Genomic DNA, 19,863 nt, shown 5'->3' with positions numbered 1-19,863 from the left:
CTCTTTCCTCTTCTGTTGTGTTCTTCTTCTTTGTTCATGAGTGTAATAAAAATAAATCAGAGTATAGTTAGTGTAGGAGCTGACTCACCGCTGTCCACAGCCTCCACCTCTCTGTCGATGGCGTCCTCTATCATCAGGGGACAGATGAAGAACTGAGCCCACCTGGAAGGAACCGTTGAATCAGTAGACGTGTAATTTCTCTCATTTAAACTTATCAGTATGAGGCAGGAGCTGTCCACGTGTCTGCCAGCTGCATCAAAAGCTGCAGAGGGGTTAACTATAGCGACAGCTGGATCAGACAGGAATTAGCCTAACACTGTTTGGTTTACTGACAGCCACATGTTGAAGCTCTGCTACAAACTCCGGACTGTTCCTCATCTTTTCTTGGACATAAAAACACCTGAAAAGTACAAAAGAATGACAGGAAGGTGTCAGATTTCTGGGGGTGGCCTCACCTGTCCAGCGCCTCTCTGAAATACTTCCTCTGAACGTCAAACTGGAAGATGGTCCTCTCACAGTCCGTGGAGGCGTTATCACTTCCTCCATGCTTCTTCAGGAAGGCGTCGAAGCCATTCTCTGCCGGGTATTTTTCACTGCCCATGAACACCACTGCAGGAATAAAAATCAAGAAACGAACCGGGAGAGGTTCGTCATGTCCATGTCGAATGAATAAATAAATAAATAAATAAATGAGTTAAAGGCTCAAAATCTGAGATAAAAAATCCACTTTCTAAGTCCTAAAGGTCACAATACAAAATTTAAAGTCAAAATAACCAAATATATATATATACTGTATATAATATATAACCAAAACTGTCAACCATGTTTTCACAGGTAATAAATTACAGGGAAAATTAAACAGTGATGATAAAGGATTTTAAGATTTCTATTAAAAAAAGGTCAAAATGATTAAATATCACAGCATCAATGCTACTGTGTCCATATCAAATAAATAAATAAATAAATAAATGACTTAAAGGATAAAAATCTGAGATAAAAAGTCAATTTCATAGGTCAAAATGCAAAATTGAAAGTCAAAATAAGGTTTTAAAAGGCAAATATATGAGATAGAGAGTTAAAATCATGAGTATAAAGGTCAAGATATGAGATAAAATACAAAATCAAGAGTTTAAAAGGTCAAAATAGAAGATAAAATTCAAAATTGTGACTCTGAAAGGTCAAAATATGAGATAGAATTCCAGATCAGGAGTTTAAAAAGTGAAAATATGGGATTAAAAGTCAAAGTTATGAGTTTAAAAGGTCACAATATGATTTAAAATGAAAAACTGTGAACCTAAAAGGTCACAATATGAGAGAAAAGTCATCATTATGAATTTAAAGGTCAAAATATGAAATTAAACGTCAAATTCCTAAGTTTCAGTCATAATCTTCAATAATCACTTTACCTAAACGTGGTTAAGCACAGCCATGCACATTCAAGAACAGTCATGTGGAGACAAGGCTGTCCCTAAGGGAAGGATAAAAGGGGAGGTTTCTGGGACCCAGCCAAACTGGGGTCCCATGGAGCTCAGCAAAACCATGGTCCATTGGGAAGTTAAGCTGTGATAACCATATTTTATATTTGGCCAAAATAATAACCACTCTTATCGAAGAAACAGATATCTCTTTCTATTCATCTGTGTAGTCAAAAGCCCTCTTATAATGAAAATAACTTCTTAAATACAGATTGAAAATGGGTGAGAAATTGCTGAAATTAATGAATAATAGCAAAAAATGGTGGAAAAGATGTTGAAATTGGATTTTTAAAGAACATAAAAGGGTTAAAGTGGCAAAAATTAGATAAAAATGGGAGAGAAGTAACCAAAATTGACAAGAATGAGCACAAAAAGTGGTAAAAGTGGATTAAAAATGGCTGAAATGGCTTTTAAGTGCAAAAGAATGAGGGAAATAAGGTGGACTAGGATGGAAAATTGGCAAAATGGGATAACTGTTGTTAAAATGGGCAAAAAGGGGTTAATAGTGGCAATAACGAGGCAAAAAGTGGCAAGATTTGGTTTAGAAGTTGCAAAAACAGGTAGAAAAAAAGTGGTATAAAAAAAGAAGAAAGGGTATAAAATTGAGACAAATGGGCTTTAAGTGGCAAAAATGTGCTAAAATTGGCAAAATTGGTGTTAAAAAGTGATGAAAATGGGTTAAAATTTGATAAAATTGGTGTAAAGTGGCAACAGTGTAATTTAAAAAATATTCTTAGTTGTTTTTAGGGCATCTGGTGACCCCATCTCAGTGTCTCGCAACCCCTAATGGGGTACCGACCCCAAGGTTGAGAACCACTGGCCTATATGACCGTGGACTCACTGTGTTCCAGGAAGTGGGCGAGGCCCGGCAGGTCATCGGGGTCACTGAAGCTCCCGACGCTGATGCACAGAGCTGCTGCAGCCTGGAAACACACGGACCAGAGCTAGTTAGACTTACTCTTAAAAGTTTAAAGATTACTGCTGTTAAAAGTAGGGATGCACGATATTATCTGCATTATATCAGTCAGAAAATATCTAAAAAAAAAAAAAATCTATGAGTCGGCAGACATGAACGTTTCTGGTGAAACAGATGAACAAACCTGTCTAGATTTAATCAGAACCAACAGTCCTGCTTCAGGAGGAGTTCCTTTCCTCTCTCCTTCAACTTTAAAGTGATTTTAAACTCTAGTTTGATCTCACAGCTACAGCTAGCTTAATTATTAGCATGTAACTCTGTCCTAACAGCATGCAAGCTTCAGACATCACACACTCACTGTGCACACAGCATCTGATAAAAATTAAATTCTCAACCCTGTGAACTTCAGGCTTCCCCTGTAAACTGTATGAAAATATCAGCCTACAGAACCTTTTATTCAGAGAACCTCTGTAGTCAGGGGCTCAAATGTTTTTGAGACTTTACGTCACAAACCTGCTTCTCAGAGTTCCCCCTCTTCTTCTTTCCTGCGACGTCCTCGTCCAGCTCATCAAAGTCACTGTCCTGCTCCTCCTCCTCTTCCTCCTCCTCATCTTCCTCCGATCCTTCACCGGAGTCTCCTTCCTCCTCCTCTTCCTCCTCTTCCTCCCCCTCGTCCTGCCCATCTTCTCCCTCTGCTGTTTCGCCTCCTCCTTTCCCATCTGCGCCGCTGAAGTCGGAGATGAGGAGCGCTCGCAGGCCGTTGCTCAGCTCGATGTATCTGCAGAGAAGAAGTGGATGGACGACGATGCGGTGGAGAACCACAAACAAGAAAGACACCTCAGATACGGGGTTAAAATCAGACTGTCAGGCCTGCTGTATGTGCTGGAGTGTATTTCATTACAGCTCTGCTTGCTAATGTCACAAACCTCTCATCATGAAAATAATAAAATAGTTTACTCCCAGTGTAGACTTCCAGACAACAAGAACATCACAGAGTTTTAGGAATGGCAGACATTTTTTAACATCTACATACTGATATAAACAATCATGTCTTATCCTTCATGTGGTTTGAATATATCGACCCATCTTAAAAATTCCCCAGCCCCAGTCTGACATTTAACCCAGAACACCATCCTCTCCCTCACCTGTATTTCTTCGGGTCACTGGGTGATTTGATGATCTCTGGGTCTCCTTGGTCTTCTGCCGTGGCTCCTCCGTCTTCGTCTCCTGCAGACACCTGAGACCTGACATTCTGCGGCGGTGGCGGCGGTGGCTCACCCTGGTCTGGAGCAGACACCTGACCCGGCACGCTGCACCCGCTAGCTGACTTGTTGGTCTGAGGCATGTCGGCGAAGTCCTCAGAGCGGCAGCGCTGGAAATGCATGAGAACATAGAGTACGTGATCACAACGAAGCATTTTTACTACGGGTGTCACAATACCAGAGTAATGCCAGTAGATATCATTGTAGTAAAAATCAGACACTGATGCCTAGGTTTATATGTCATAGAAGGCCAAATATCTGTGGGTCATTTCTTGTTTTTTGGTATCATTTTGCACAAAAGCATTGGCAATCTTCAGCACCTGCTTAATATTTTTGACCAAGTAATTTCTGACCTTCTAAGGTTTCTGCACTTTACAATACTGATCATTACCAGCTATCCATCCATCCATTTTCTATAATGCTTATCCCGTTGGGGGTCGCGGCCTATCCCGGCTATCACTGGGCAAGAGGCAGGGTACACCCTGGACTGGTCGCCAGTCAATCACAGGGCTGATATATAGACAAACAACCAGGCACGCTCACACTCACACCTTTGGCCAATTTAGAGTCACCAATCAACCTAACGAGCATGTTTTTGGGGGTGGGAGGAAGTCGGAGTACCCGGAGAGAAGCCACAAATGCACGGGGAGAACATGCAAACTCGGCACAGAAAGGCCCTGACCGGGAAGCGAACCAGGAACCTTCTTGCTGTGAGGCAACAGCGCTAACCCCTGCACCGCCGTGCAGCATTACCAGCTAATTTCTACTAAAAATATGTGATCATTAGATCTGAATTAATGCAAGTAGTCACCTGTAGTTGATACTCTGATCTCTGAGGAAAGCACAGTGTCCACTTTACTGTCCTTATAAAATTTAATATCCAGCCAGTAAGTGTTATTCAGATTAAACTGAAAGGCACACAGGTGAATCTAACAGACTGTGGGACTTGATGCTTTAATGAAGGGCAGCCGAGACTCTAGTCTTAACAATCATTACAGACGTCCTGCACGCTATTTATATGAGTTCACTTTAAGGGGAGCTATCAAAACGTTACAGAATACTTTAGCCTCTAAAATCAGTAACAACCATGATTATCTCCATCTACACTTCACATCAAAATGGGTAGAGGTGGGTCTAAATGTTTTCAAACCTTAAGTGGTTTTAACTGTGACTGGCGCTTGATGTAGGATAATCAATAAACTTTAGCATTTTTTATCACTGATCGACACCCAGAAAGAAGAACAATGGGTGTTTTCACACCCACACTGTTGTGGATCACATTATAGCCAGTGGTGCAAGTTTAAAAGATTGATTTCAGAGAGGACCACAGTGTGATGCTAGGCTGTGCCAGTATACATGCAGGCGTTTTTCTTGAGCCAGATTGGCCAGAGATCATTAGCAGAAGTTCTGTCATCCCTTTTAAAGTATTTTGACCTACAGGCAGTGGCGCTGCTAGTGGAAAAGGACCCATATTCTAAAGCAGTGGTGTCAAACTCAAGGCTCAGGGGCCAAACCCAGCCCTGGTGATACAGTTAAACTCGGCCCGCGTGATCATATCATATTTTGATTATAGCTGGCCCACTAGAATGAGGTCTGCAGATTTCCTCCAGTATAAAAATGTAAACTTAAGCTTTGATTAAAAATATCCTTACATAATAAATGTAAAACAAAAATTAATTTGTGTTTTCATATTTTCGATTTCGCATATTACAATTACTGAATAACACCCATGATTTTGACTTTTCATCTCCCATTTTGACCTTCAAGGTCCATAATTTTAAATTTTAGGTCACATTTTGATCTTTTAAACTCCTAACTTCGACTTTTAATCCCATATTTTGATATTTTAGACTCACAATTGAAAAGTTTTGAATTTTATCTCAAATTTTGACTTTTTTAACTCATTCTTTTTAATATTATCTCACGTTTTGACATTTCTAACCCCTAACTTTGACTTTTAATCCCATATTATGATATTTTAGACTTAATTTGAAATTTTGCCACATTTTTTTTGCCTTTTAAAGGTGTGATTTTTTTTTATCTCAGATTTTGAGGCTTAAACTTCACATTTTGACTTTTTTTTTAACTCAAAACCTTTTTTCATTAGAAATAAGTTATTTTGCCATTATTCATTGCTGATAAAATGAGGTTGGCTGTTCATAGTTAGTTAAGTTAGTTAGTTAACCTTTATTTAACCAGATAAAACCCGGTGAGATCGAGATGTCTTTTACAAGGGTGACCTGGCCAAGAGGTCAGCAGCACACGTCATAATAAATAATACATATTTAAGAGACAAATTATAAACAATATGTTAGAACATACAATAAAGACAATTAGAGGTAGATCACAATTGAAAGTGCAGCAGCAGAAATCACAATAACAATTTAAAAACACAAGCACTGTTCCAAAGTCTCACACTGTCTATCAGTTAAGATAGAGCGAAAGTGTTCCAGTGAATTAAGTTCTGACATTTTCAAGTCAGACTGGAGAGTATACCATGCTGATGGGGCAGCAAAACTGAACGCTCATTTTCCCTGTTCAGTCCTGACACGAGGAACAAGCAGCTAAATGATATCGCTAGAGCGCAGGGCATAGCGGCTTTTAGTTCTTTGCAGAAGAGAACACAAACAAGACGAAACCAAGCCAAGAAGAGCCTTGTAGATCAGAGTCAGCCAGTGCGTGTACCTGCGAGCACTCAGCGAAGGCCAGCCAGATTTGGCATAAAGTTGATGTGAGTCAACTACATCCTGTGACAAACCTCAGCGCACAGTGATCCAAAGACTGCAGACACTTAGCTGAGGCAGACATAAGATAAAACATCACCATAATCAAGCAAAGGTAAAAAAGTCACAGATACAAGATAATTACGAGCCCTGAGGGAAAAGCAGGATTTATTTCTATAAAAGAAACCAATTTTGACCCTGAGTTTGGTGACCAAACTTGCAATATGCGTCTTGAACGAGAGCTCACGATCAATAAGAAAACCCAAGTATTTGTAGTTTGAGACTAGTTCAATGGGTACACCTCATGAGGTTAAGACTGAAGGGATGTTCTCTGGTAACTCACTAGAACTAGAAAATACCATGATTTTGGTTTTGTTGGGATTCAAAACCAATTTAAGTTTTTGCAGTCGAGACTGAGCAACATTAAAAGCAGACTGTAAAAAGTCAAAAGCCTCCACAAGCGAAGAAGACCAACAATAAATAATGGTGTCATCAGCATAAAAGTGATAAGAGGCATTTGACAAATTGTCACACATATTGTTAATATAAATAGAAAATAAAATAGGTCCTAAGACCGAACCTTGAGGCACACCTTTGGAGACCTCCAGAAAAGACGAGGTGGAACCAGCCACCTGAACACACTGGGTTCTCCGAGAAAAGTAATAGTAAAATGTTGACCCTGTTATGCTCTCAGGTTAGACCTAAATTCATAATCCAGATTGAGTTTGACACCCCTTTTCTAAAGGAATGTATTATTATTTATTATCTAAATGTATTTAACCAGGAAAACCTCTCTGAGCAGCAGCACATTCAACAAAGTTAGACATGATGACACACAGCAGTCAAAAACACAGATCAACCAATCCTGAGTCACAGAGCAGTCATTAGTCAAAAAACAGCTATGACCTGATGCATCTTCCTCCTCACATTCAATCTGCTTTAGAAAAGATTTAAAGAGAAACAAAGTCTTCTGTAGTAGATTCAGGCGGCAGGAGGAGCTGGTCTCTTCATAAACATCATAAATATGGGTGTATTACTCAGGACCGTCATCATGACGGTAATAAAAGTACAACTGTAGATATGTTTTAATACTCAGGGATACAACTTTACCATATTAGCACCATTTCTACAAACAACTCTGGGAAAAATGTTACTATCAAGAAAACTGCCTGATAATGAACAGTTCCCAATCAATCTGGACATTTCTACACATAAGACACATTATGGACTGGAGAATTAATCACCATCCATTGTTTGCTGTCTTCATATCTCTCCTTATGGTTAGAGCTTTTCTATGGTGAAGGTTAACCAGGAGAGTTGACCATCAGTATGAGCTAATTCTATTCAAACACATTTACATGCCACTGATGCAGAGCGGGAGCACATCAGGGTTAAGTGTCGCCCAAGGAAACAGCTGGGTATTGAACCCATGACCATTTGATTTCAAGACGACTGACTCCTCCAACTGATCCACAGTCACCCCCAATTGAACTAAATACAGTCGTTCCATAATTGTTAGGGATGCACGATATTAGCGGCCAAATATTGGTATCGGCAGATATCAAAAATTTTAACGATATTTCAGCATACATCAACTGTAAAATTTATCCATATATACTAATAATTAGTGGAGTTTTAGGCTAAACCAACAGACCTACTGTATGTAAGTTGAGATCTTTTTCTTTATTCATTCTTATTCTTTAAACTTTAAAGTGTGTTTTAAGAAAAAAAAAAGTTTGTTTCTTTTTTCATCCTCAAACCTAAAATTGTGTTAAAACAACGGAATTTTTAGTTATGTAAAACATTGAAATATCGGTATCGGCTAAAATGAATATATAAATATCGGATCGGTTAGGTAAGTCCAATATTACACATCCACTCATGATTGTGCTAAATAAAGTGGTAAAATGTTTGAAGAATAAAACACATGTTAATCAGTAATGACAGAGTTAGATAAACCTATGGAAGCCCAAATCTACCAGTAAAAAGACAAATAAAATATATAATTGCTATGCATTTATAATTTTTTATTGTATGTAAAGATTTGAAATTAGTCTAGGGCTGAACGATTTGGGAAAATAATCTAATTGCGATTTTTTTACCCAATATTGCAATTGTGATTTAATAAGCGATTATTTCTTAAGTTCCTCACCTCATGTATTTTCCAACAAAAACAAGAAATGATTTATTCTTTACTACAACTAAAACAATATTAGATAAAAATAGGGCTGAACAGTTTTGAAAAAAAATCTAGGCTAATTGTGATGATTTTGATTCATTTTGCCAATTGGATATAACCTGTTGTATTAAATTGAATGATAATAATTATATAATTCTCCATCCATCCATCTTCTTCCGCTTATCCGAGATCGGGTCACGGTGGCAGCAGCCTAAGCAGGGAAGCCCAGACTTCCCTCTCTCTGGCCACTTCATCCAGCTCTTCCCAGGGGATCCCGAGGCGTTCCCAGGCCAGCCGAGCGACATAGTCTCTCGAGCGTGTCCTGGGTCTTCCCCGGGGCCTCCTCCCAGTGGGACCTGCCCGGAACACCTCACCAGGGAGGCGTCCAGGAGGCATCCGGACTAGATGCCCAAGCCACCTCATCTGGCTCCTCTCAACGCGGAGGAGCAGCGGCTCTACTCCAAGTCTCTCCCGGATGACCGAGCTTCTCACCCTATCTCTAAGGGAGAGCCCAGACACCCTGCGGAGGAAACTCATTTCAGCTGCCTGTATCCGCAATCTCGTTCTTTTGGTCACTACCCACCGCTCGTGACCATAGGTGAGGGTGGGAAGGTCGACCGGTAAATCGAGAGCTTCGCCTTTCGACTAAGCTCTTTCTTCACCATGACAGACCGATGCAGAGACCGCATCACTGCTGACGCCGCACCGATCCGCCTGTCGATCTCCTGCTCCATTCTTCCCTCACTCGTGAACAAGACCCCAAGATACTTGAACTCCTCCACTTGGGGCAGGATCTCATTCCCAACCTGGAGAGGGCATTCCACCCTTTTCGACTGAGAACCATGGTCTCAGATTTGGAGGTGCTGATTCTCATCCCAGCCGCTTCACACTCGGTTGCAAACCGTTCCAGAGAGAGCTGGAGGTCCCGGTCTGATGAAGCCAACAGGACCACATCATCCGCAAAAAACAGAGACCTAATCCTGAGGCCACCAAACCGGACGCCCTCAACACCCTGGCTGCGCCTTGAAATTCTGTCCATAAAAGTTATGAACAGAACCGGTGACAAAGGCCAGCCCTGGCGGAGTCCAACATGCACCGGGAACGAGTCCGACTTACTTCCGGCAATGCGGACCAAGCTCTGGCACCGGTCGTAAAGGTGGAGATGGCACGCTGTTGACCTCGACTCGGGACGTTGTGGGTCGGTGGAAGGATTACTTTGAAGACCTCCTCAATCCCATATAATATTCTCATATTTAACAAAAAAAAGAAGAAAATATGATTTTTTTGTACATTATTCTAAAAATATGCCAATATGATGTTTGAATGATATGTAATGCATAACTTCTCTCCTGCAAAAAAAAAAAAATCAAAACTGGTATTTTGACACAAATTTAAGGTTGAAGAAAAATTTCACCTTCTGCGATTTGAAAATTGCAGCAGGTCATATTGCGATTTAATCTAATTTGCAAATAATTGCCCAGCCCTAATCTAGTCATAATAACTAAATTAAATCAAAATTATGAGATACTTGAAATTTTCTTACTTTTATGACTTTGTTTTCCTTCAATGCTTAGCTGTTGCTAGTTTTATTCATTTGTTAAAAAGAAGTTAGCTTCTTTGTGTATCCTGACAAACAGGTCCAGATGTACAGACATATATTTACGGGTTTGTCTAGTTAACGTGGTTTTAATGATAGATAATAAATATTTATTTCTAATAGTAGACTGAGGCCGTTTAACCTAATGGTAATCTGATGCTCAAATATTTAATTTAACACCTGTGATAACAGGATTAAATGTCTGCCGGACTCAAACGTGTCCTCTACAGTTTAAGAAACCACGTCCAGCTAAATTTTAACACTTTTAGTTTTAGAGAAAAACGACGATAATGTAAGAATCTGCTGTTTTGTTGAGGGAGTTTGGCTCTGTCGCCTGGTCGCGTTAATAATCTGTTTAAAACTGAGACAGGAAACAAGACTAGAGCTGCTAACAGTTATAGCTGACATAAATAATTCACAAACGGTAACTTTAATCTTTAAGAGGCTTTAATTAGCTTAGTAAGAAGACAATTTAGATCATTAAGCTAAAGACCGGCTTGGTTAGCTCTCTATTAGCTTTCGGTAATCCTGTTGAATGACACACTTACAGTTAAACGGCTAACTTAGCCTCGATGCTAACACGGCAGACGTTCACTAAAGCCTCCACTCAGCTAAGACACAGGTAATGTCTGAAAATGACTCAGCAGTTAAACTTAAATAGGAGGACAGGCTCACCTTTCAGCTTAAAGGGTGTTGAAGGAAGTTTAGAGGTTCCGTTTCAGTACAACCGCCTAGCAGAGCAAGGCTAGCAGTTAGCCAAAACAAAGCCTCTGATTGGGTAACGGCCGATCCATCAGACACGCGCGGCGTCTGATTGGTCAAATCTGTGACGTAGGAGACAAGTTAGACTGAGGAACACAGCCAAAAACACAAGTGCCTCTTTTTTTACGTTTGGAACAACAAGAAAATTAAAAAAGGAATATAATGTGAAATAAATAAATACATATTTTAGATAAATAAATAAATAAATAAAATTGATGGTCAAGGGAATTGTATAAGCTAAACACCTTGTAAATACTGCGGAGAGTCACTCAAATGTGAGGAATTTTATCTATTGCACATAAGGAGAAATATTTTGTCATTTTCTTATCAAAATTATCATAACAGATCATGAGGAAAATAATTTAAAATTTGAACAAAAATCCCAATATTTGTAAGCTGTAAAGCAAGCACACGTACAGCTAGAAGGTGTAAACATTTAAAGAGTTTATGAAAATGAATCCTTAGAGCAGTGATCATCAACTGGCGGCCCAGGGCTGTTTCAGGCCCCCCTAAAGCTTCCCATCCCACCCCCTACAGCAGTGTCACTCAACCCTGCTCAACCAAAGGGCCACACTGCTGAAAAATACATCTGAAAGAGCCACAATCTAAGTGGTGAAAAGAGGAATTTAAAATAAGTTAAAGTTGGCGAAAATGGTCAAAAAGCAGCAAATAATGGGAGAAAAGTGGCAAAAATGGGTGGGAAGTGACCAAAACATGAGTTAAAGTTGGCAAAAATGGTCCAAAAGTAGCAAAAGCGTGGCAAAAATGAGTGAAACCTGACTATGGGCACAAACAGAAAAATGGTGGGGAAAATGGGTAAAAAGTGGCACTTAATTGCAAAAGGCAGCTTAAATTGGCAAGAAGTGGCAAAAAATTGCAAAAAGCAGGATAAAAGTGGCAAAAATTGGTAAAAAGTGAAAAAATTAGTGGCAAAAATGGGCTTAAAGTGACTAACACTGTGAGAAAATTGGCATAAAAGGCCAGAAATTGACAAAAATGGGTGAGATGTGGCAATAAAATGAGTTACAGGTGTCAAAAATGTTCAAAAACTGGCAAAAAATGTGGTAAAAAATAAGTGAAAAATGACTAAAATGGCACAAATCAGCAGAAAGGTGTGAAAATGGTCAAAAGGAGGCATTTCGTTTCAAAAAGCAGGATAAAAGTGTCAAAAATTGGTAACAAGTGACAAAAAAGTGGCAAAAATGATCAAAAAGTGGCAAAAATGTGGGAAAAATAAGTGAAAAATGACTAAAATGGGCACAAATCAGCAAAACAGGTGGGAAAATGGGCAAAAAGAGCCATTTAATTGCTTAGAGCAGGATAAAAGTGTCAAAAATGGCTAAAAGGGGCAAAAATAAGTGGTAAAAGTGAGCTGCAGGTGGCAAAAATGGTCAAAAAGTGGCATTTAATTGCACAAAAGCAGGATAAAAGTGTCAAAAATTGGCTAAAAGTGGCAAAAAGAATTGTCAAAAATGGGCTAAAAGCAGTCAATTTTGAATAAAAGTAGCAAAAAAAGGCAAATAAGGGCAATGGAAATATACAGACAAAAATAGAAGTTGACAGTTAGGCTTGACAATTAAAGCCTACTGTGTAAGTGTGGGAAACAAACTGATTAATGTTATTTGCAATGTATAATTTATGAGGTCTACTGCAGCTACTGCAGGATATACACAGGTATATAGAATATGGACATGGGCATCAAAAGCCTGACAACAATTGCCAAAGAGCACACTTTTTCATATTTTGTCCACTGGAGGGCACTGTAGAGCTCTTATATCTTATTTGTCCACTGAAAGAGCAAACAGGATCGTTTTTTTTCTGTCATAGTAAAATCCCATTAGACACATAAAAACAGAACTGGAGTTAGATGCATGGTCAGAAAAATCATTCGGAAAGAAGAGGCTTTTCTTCTGATTCAAGATTATTTTTATTATACTAAATTTCATCTATAATATACAAACATTCACAATATTTTGTACAATCACTTTGTGCTTCTCCCCATACAGGAGTGAACTTTAAGACGACAAGTTTACATAAACTCTCTATTGAATTTGTCCATGGTATACACAGCATAAAAATAAACTCATACTCAACACTATTATCATTTCTAACTCTATCATTTACAAATTCACATAAAAAATAATCATATGAAGACAATGTCAATATTATTGTACGTTTTTAGCAACCTGAAGACACATGGTGGGGAGTCACACACAAAAACGTGCGCTGTTATAGCTATATAACAATTTGGCAGGATTTTTTTATCTTCTAATATTTAATAATAAATGCACAAATATTTTTCTCTTTCCCTTTTAAGATAAGTCTTTCACGCACACGCACACGTACTGTATCTCAGCTGATCAAAATATCACACTTCTGTCAAAGATACCGTACACAAACACAAAAACCCTCACAACGCCATAAATATCATGATATGCAACGAGAGAACTCAGTCACACGTGGAGGAAACACTGCCAACATGACGGCTACAGGGTTACACCTGCTAAAAGGGAGGAAGGAAACACGAGTAACGTCCTCGGTGTGGCGTTGATGTGTAGGCGGCTCGCCACCATGGCGCAGGGCTGCAGCAGCGGTCAGGCACAGACTCTGGCAGTTTGGATCATTTAAGAGGTCTAAAAAGTTCTGAAATAAAATTAAACTTCCATTTAGGGTTAAGGTAATGTACAGGATACCACCTATGGGTTGCACCAGCTGTGCATAAGTTCAAACGTAGCCTAGTTTGAATGTAAGTTCTTATTTACAACGGAGTCTCATTAGCTAGTGTCTTATTGTGCTCCCACTGTACGGGGGGTGAATTTTTTTGTACCACGTTCGTTTGGCTGATATTTAGGATAAAAGCTGATTGGCACGTCCCATTTGATTGACAGATAGCTCGGCAGGCAGAGGCACCGTTTCTGTCAACCGGAATGCTAGCTAGCAGGCTGACAGGAAGTCGCACTTAGTGGGTGGGCGTTACGTTCGGCTGAGACTGCGATTTCAATAAGAAGCCTCCACGAATGGGCTTCAAAAGCCGTTTTGGCCCGCCTATTGTAAGCCAATGTAAAGGACGCATGGAAGTTTGTGAGCAGTTACGGTAACATTGTTTGAAAAGGACATATACATTTTCGTACGTAAAGGGAGCATAAGCCGACCCTTACGTAGCAAGCAGAGCTTACATAGCTCTGTTAGCTGCATAAGCTATGTAGCTACAGCTAAGCTCACAAAGCCGCTATGTTTTCTACATAGCTACGTTAGCTTTAGTAATGGTAATTTTGTAGCTTAGTAGGGTAGGGTAGACTGTTTATCAGACTGGCTGATTATTGTTGCAGAGATTTGGCATTAAGCTGATTATCGGCGTCTGCTTTTCATTTTACCTTCACTTGGTGTGTCACGGGTGAGGTGCTTTGCCTCTACTGAAAGTTTTGTCTTTCCCTCTGGGTTTGTTTTTACTTCCTGTCTTACCAAATGTCCTGCCCACAACACATTCCGACTGGCGTAATGTCACGTAACCACCAGCCAATCAGCACTGAGGCCTGAGTGACACTGATACAGGGACTTTACGGCATCACTTCCTGTATTCGTCTGCTACTGTGTTACTCTGTACTCTTCCTCATTTTCTCATATCACATTGTCAACATGCAGCTTTACTTTTGTCATATTCAGCACATTTTCTTTGTGTGTCTTTGCATATCAATTCCAAATATCAGTTATGGGTCCTATGCACCACTAATTAGGGCTGTCACTATTCGAAATTCGAATATTCATTCGAACCTGAGGGTAAAAGTTCATATTCGAACTGAAATGAGACATTCGAAGTCAAAATACACCCTCTATCAGTGCATCATGCAGTCTAAAGTAGTTTGCTATTCAACCCAGCAGAGGGCGCCCTCAGAGAAACTTGTCCGTTTTATGCCCTCTTGACCTCTGTCAAGACTCTATTTGCTATTTGCTATGCTATTTTACAATGGAAGGCCTTTGCAAGCGAAGCAACGAACAGACAATTACGACACCAAAACATCTTAGAAGCGCTGTGTGGAAGTATTTTGGATTTTACTGTGTACGTGAGTTGGATCGCGGGGGGGGGGGGGGTTCGAATATATTCAAACATCACGTTGTCATATTCTAAATTCGTTCGAAGTTGTTTTTTTATAAAAGGTGACAGCCCTACCACTAATAATCAAAATTGACCTTAAAAATTGTTTGCAGTGTGGTTATTTCATGAATGTAACTGCTAATAAATATTATACCCTGGAATCACGGCACTTCTGTTCTGATATAGGCGGCGTCTTGGATGAACGTTCTGTTAGAGTGTCCTTCAGACATTTCAAGTCTAGTCCTATTCTTTGGAACAAAAGTTTTTTTAGTCATTTTACCCTCACTCCTCATATTTTAGTCTTTACTTTAAGTCAGAGAATTTTTGTGCTAATTTTATCATTAAGATTGTTAGATTAATTTAAATATAAAACACTTTTATAAATGCCCTATCAATACTTTTATCCTCTTTAAAGTTATCTCATGAGGGTTTATACACTTCTAAAGATGCAAAAGGCACAATTAGTCCAGTTGATTTTTGTGCTTTTCATTGAGATATCATTCTTTGTTGCTGTTTCTTGTTGGACGTTAGGGCCTTTTCACGTTCGGCATGATTATTTTGTTCCGTGCCTGAGCACGATTACTTCCCTCCCCTCTCCTCTCCTGGTCTGCTTTCACATCAGTCACATCGTTCTGTGCTCGAGCACAGCTGGGGAATGTGGAATGTTTTAGAAGCTTTGATGACATCATCTGTCTCAAGCCTATCAAAGGCTTCAAAGGATGACATCATCTTCAAAAGCAGACGACGGAATGTTCATGAAACTGGGGAGATTTTTCCCTCCATTTTTGCCAAACAGTAGGGTACCCGCCCCTTGTCAATTCCATCTACTTTCACAAAAGTTGCCAACAAAGGACAGTCAAGATCCAGGAAAGATTGCTGATAGGTGTGTTCTACTAGTGATGAGTTGGTGAGTGCCACTTACCCGAGCACGGTTGCTTTCACATCTCCTACGTACCATGCCCAAGTACATGTGGATCCTGCTCAAAACCAACTCTTCAAGCATACAGGGGCAGGGTGTGACCAAATGGAGTCAGGAGTACTCGGATCTGGACCTGGGTCCCAGATGCTCAAGTGTTGCATTTAAATTTGACAAGTATCATGCAACTCAAGTTCTGTTTTTAGGTTCCAGTAAAAATTACACCTCGAGTATCAACCCCGTATAAACCTCTGATTAGCTTAGTGTTGTTTAAAGAAGTCTCTGACTCTGGTTTTGAGGCAGGTCTTAGACTCGACCTGCCTCAAACGATTTCTGCTGCAGCCCTGCAGGAGTTGTGCATTGGTGGCGTAGCACTCAAGCGTCCTTTCAGCCAGAAACAGAACTAAGTAAGGCCGGTAGCAGTTGTTAAACTATAGGCAGATTTTGGACTCTTGACTATCTGTTTAAAAGCAGCCAGTTTGGTGTTTTTGGCTGATGACTCAAGCTGTAAACTTGTGAACATGAGCAGCTGTGGTGTCTTAAGTCTCTCTTTGTGCTACACTTCGAGGAGAGGCAGTGTTGTGCTTAACCGTGGACCCTGTTTACAGCTCCGTTTAGCAGCACACGCCAAACAAAAATGCTAATTTGACGGATTTTCATGTGTGCAACACAGATGAAGGCTGTTGTAAGCTATGACTGGGGCAGAGCGCGCAGTTCTACCAGGTTTGTTTGTTAAGGTATGCTAACGTTGTGTCCTAGCAACAGGGGTCCCGTGTGGCAAATTTTCACCTGGCCATGCACATTGTAAAAATTGTTACAGACATGGATGCACCAGATGTCAAAACATGCCACAGCCAGGATTTTTGAAGACATTGCCCCCTAGCTTTTGGGAGAATATTGGCTTGCGGTGAGGAGGAAGCCAGAGCTAAGTATAAATGCACCAGTCACATGTCAGTTTGTGTCCGTACAGCCATCTGTGCAATAAGTCTTACCAAGGTTTTAGCCTGCTTCTGTGGGAGAAATTAGGAGTGGATAAAACCTTCCTTTTCAGCACTCCTGGTATCTTGTCATCTCTGTTTTTCCTTGATCCTCCTCTACACCAGCACAGGAAATGGAAAAAAATTTGAAACGAGGCAAAAATGTTGCGCTGCACGGCCTACAGACTGTCAGGACACTACAAATGGAATCAGTGCTGAGAATTTTAGCTGATGGCAGCACATGTCATGTGCAGTTAGGACACGCTGTAAACAAACCAAAACATTTTATCAGCCAATGGAAACTTCCCTTCTTTTTCATGTAGATTAATACTTCAACAAAACAAAGATTATTTCAGTCTAACTCCACAGAGCTTCTTCATGGTGTTGATTGGACTTTTAGTAGTAAATAACACCAGTCAGCAAACAGCCTTGAGTGGCTCTACATGATGCCAAATTAAATTCTGTCTGGCGTAAAGTGCCATCATTGCCTCTCCATTTATATACAAGTAAATCTTCGATACTAGGGGACAGAAAGGGAATAAAACGGTTGAATCTCAGCAGGCGCAGTGATTATTGACCACTCACAAACATGGACCGAAGCAGAGAAGGAGAGTCGAGGAATGTTACGATAATTTATCCTTTTTTTTTTTTCTTTTTCTTGAGAGCTTTTAGGAGCAGACGAGTCAACAGCAGCAGAAGGAATGGCGGCGGATGATCAGCAGCACTTCTGAGGTAGCTGGGCGGGCTTGTCGGTCAGTCTGGTGGTCTTGGTGCCAGGGGCCGCCGGCGCTTCCACGTCCACACGCTCCGACATCTTCACGCAGATGATGTCCACCAGGCGCTCAAACACCTGCCGCACATTGATGTTCTCCTTGGCGCTAGCCTCGTAGTATTCGAAGCCTGTGGGAGGGAAATAGAGGAGATGTTTCAGATCATCTTCATCAAAAGCAGTGGACAGAATGTTGGTGATGCGAGAGATCTTCAGGCCTCTTTTCTTCCATTTTTGCCAAAAGTTGTCAACATAGGACAGTAAACAAAAGAGACAGACACATTGACAACTCATCCCTCCTCATCCGTTCCCCAAGTTTTTTGGGAAAATATTTTGGGGACTGATCAGACAAAATCATCTGTAACCCTAACCCTCACTCCTCGACAGTTCTTTCCTCCTTTCAGAAAGTTGCAACTAGACAAGGATGGATCCCTAAAGAGGAAAGCCTGCACACCCACTGCAGCCAACAGGAGGTCAAAACAGAGCAGCACTTTCTAACCACCTATGGACATCAGAGACAAGTTCTTTCCATGTTTCACCAGTAAACAACTTAACAGTGAATAGAAGCTCCCATATTTGCTGGGGAAATGTTAAAGCACAGCACAGTCTGCACATTAAAGCAGGATTTCTTGTAAAATTTCTACATTTTCGATGCTAATTTTAAAGTGAAACTCAGACTTTTTTCTCTGTAATCATTACTATAAATTTGTTCAAAACTTTGGCAATGAAACTGAAGATGTTTGCCATGCAAATGAAGGAAAGGGGATTGAACTGGATGACATCATCTTCAAAGGATGGCATCATCTTCAAAGGACTGCATCATCTTCAAAGGATTGCATCATCTTCAAAGGATGGCATTGTCTTTAAAGGATTGTATCATCTTCAAAGGATGACATCATCTTTAAAGGATGGCACCATTTTCAAAGGATGACATCGTCCATTAAGGATTACATCATCTTCAAAGGATGGCATCATCTTCAAAGGATGGTACCATTTTCAAAGGATGACATTGTCCATTAAGGATTACATAATCTTCAAAGGATGGCATCATCTTCAAAGGATGGCATCATCTTCAAAGGATGGCACCATTTTCAAAGGATGACATCATCCATTAAGGATTACATCATCTTCAAAGGATGGCATCATCTTCCATCCCTTCTTTTGCACACAGGCCAGTTTAAACCCCCAGTTGTCATTCCAGTCTAACCAGCAGGGTTTATTGACTAAATTACATCAGTCAGTGCTTCTAAAGCATATTTATGACAACATGAGGGAGAAAAGCGGTTAAACTAGCACAGCGTTTCATCAAAAGTACATCAGACCAACAGTCAGACATGGTGGTGGTAGTGTGATGGTCTGGACCAGGACCTGGACCACTAGAACCATGAATTCTGCTCTCTAGCAGAAAATCCTGAAGGAGAATGTCTGACCATCAGTTCATGACTTCAAGATCAAGACCACTTAGGTTATGGAGCAGGACAATGATCCTAAACACACCAGCAAGTCCACCTCTGAATGGACTAAAAACTAAATAAATGTTCTAGAGTGGTCTAGTCAAAGTCTGGACCAATCTGATCTGGATCTGATTGGTTCATGCTGGAAAACCCTCAGTGTGGCTGAATTTAAACAATTCTGCAAAGAAGAGTGGGACAACATTCCTCCACAGTGATGAGAAAGACTTGCTGCCAGCTATCACAAACACTTGCTTCAGTTGTTGCTGCCAAGGATGGAACAACCAGATATTAGGGTTAGAGGGCAACGGCTGTTTCACATAGGAACAGGTTGGTTTGGAGATCAGGAAGAGGGCACGGCACTGTGTTATCTGTGCTAAGCTAGGTGTGGTTTAATCAATTTGAACATCTTAAAGTGTTTAAACTCCTCTTCCTCCTTCATAAATACCTGAATGTTGTTAAAATCACACTAAAACACCTCCTCACTGCCTCGGTAAAAAAAAAACAAAAAAACACATCTCTGTATTTTTGTTTTTTTTTAATATAAATCCTTTAATGAAACTAGAACAATGCCTCCTCACATTACACAACACGTTTGTTGACGTGGTGAAAGTTTCTCATGCAGCCTGCAGTGTTTACATTTATTAAGCGCAGAAGAAGAAATCCCCCCCCAGCAGCAGAGCTAAAACCAGTATTCTGCATTTTTAGTCCAAACGGCGTACGAGCCTTTAAAACTGGAGCAG

The 19,863-nt window shown here is 40.3% G+C and overlaps 2 protein-coding genes across 4 annotated transcripts in view; both read right to left on the bottom strand.

Moving 5' to 3' along the window:
• The window catches only part of nrd1b (nardilysin b (N-arginine dibasic convertase)), a 34,274-nt gene extending 23,372 nt beyond the window's left edge, over nt 1-10,902 (bottom strand). The window contains exons 1-6 of one of the 2 annotated variants that reach the window (XM_041792368.1): nt 10,828-10,902; nt 3,537-3,763; nt 2,905-3,169; nt 2,317-2,398; nt 456-609; nt 89-162 (exon numbers count right to left, since the gene is read on the bottom strand). In XM_041792368.1, coding sequence (XP_041648302.1) covers nt 89-162; nt 456-609; nt 2,317-2,398; nt 2,905-3,169; nt 3,537-3,736 — 775 coding nt within the window. In that variant the 5' untranslated portion in view covers nt 3,737-3,763; nt 10,828-10,902. Of the gene's footprint in view, nt 1-88; nt 163-455; nt 610-2,316; nt 2,399-2,904; nt 3,170-3,536; nt 3,764-10,700; nt 10,789-10,827 lie in introns of those variants that run through there. The other variant, XM_041792369.1, reaches the window with a different exon arrangement.
• A 6,172-nt stretch (nt 10,903-17,074) lies between these two features.
• Nucleotides 17,075-19,863, bottom strand: part of rab3b (RAB3B, member RAS oncogene family) — a 51,434-nt gene continuing 48,645 nt past the window's right edge. For both annotated transcript variants that reach the window (XM_041792336.1, XM_041792335.1), the window contains exon 5: nt 17,075-17,800. In XM_041792336.1, the coding sequence (XP_041648270.1) occupies nt 17,616-17,800 (185 nt within the window). In that variant the 3' untranslated portion in view covers nt 17,075-17,615. The remainder of the gene's footprint in view (nt 17,801-19,863) is intronic.

This window comes from Cheilinus undulatus, linkage group 7 (genome assembly GCF_018320785.1).
Source record: "Cheilinus undulatus linkage group 7, ASM1832078v1, whole genome shotgun sequence".
NCBI lineage: Eukaryota > Metazoa > Chordata > Actinopteri > Labriformes > Labridae > Cheilinus > Cheilinus undulatus.
The sequence above is the reverse complement of the archived record's forward strand: the minus strand, read 5'-3'. Positions and strand labels throughout refer to the sequence as shown.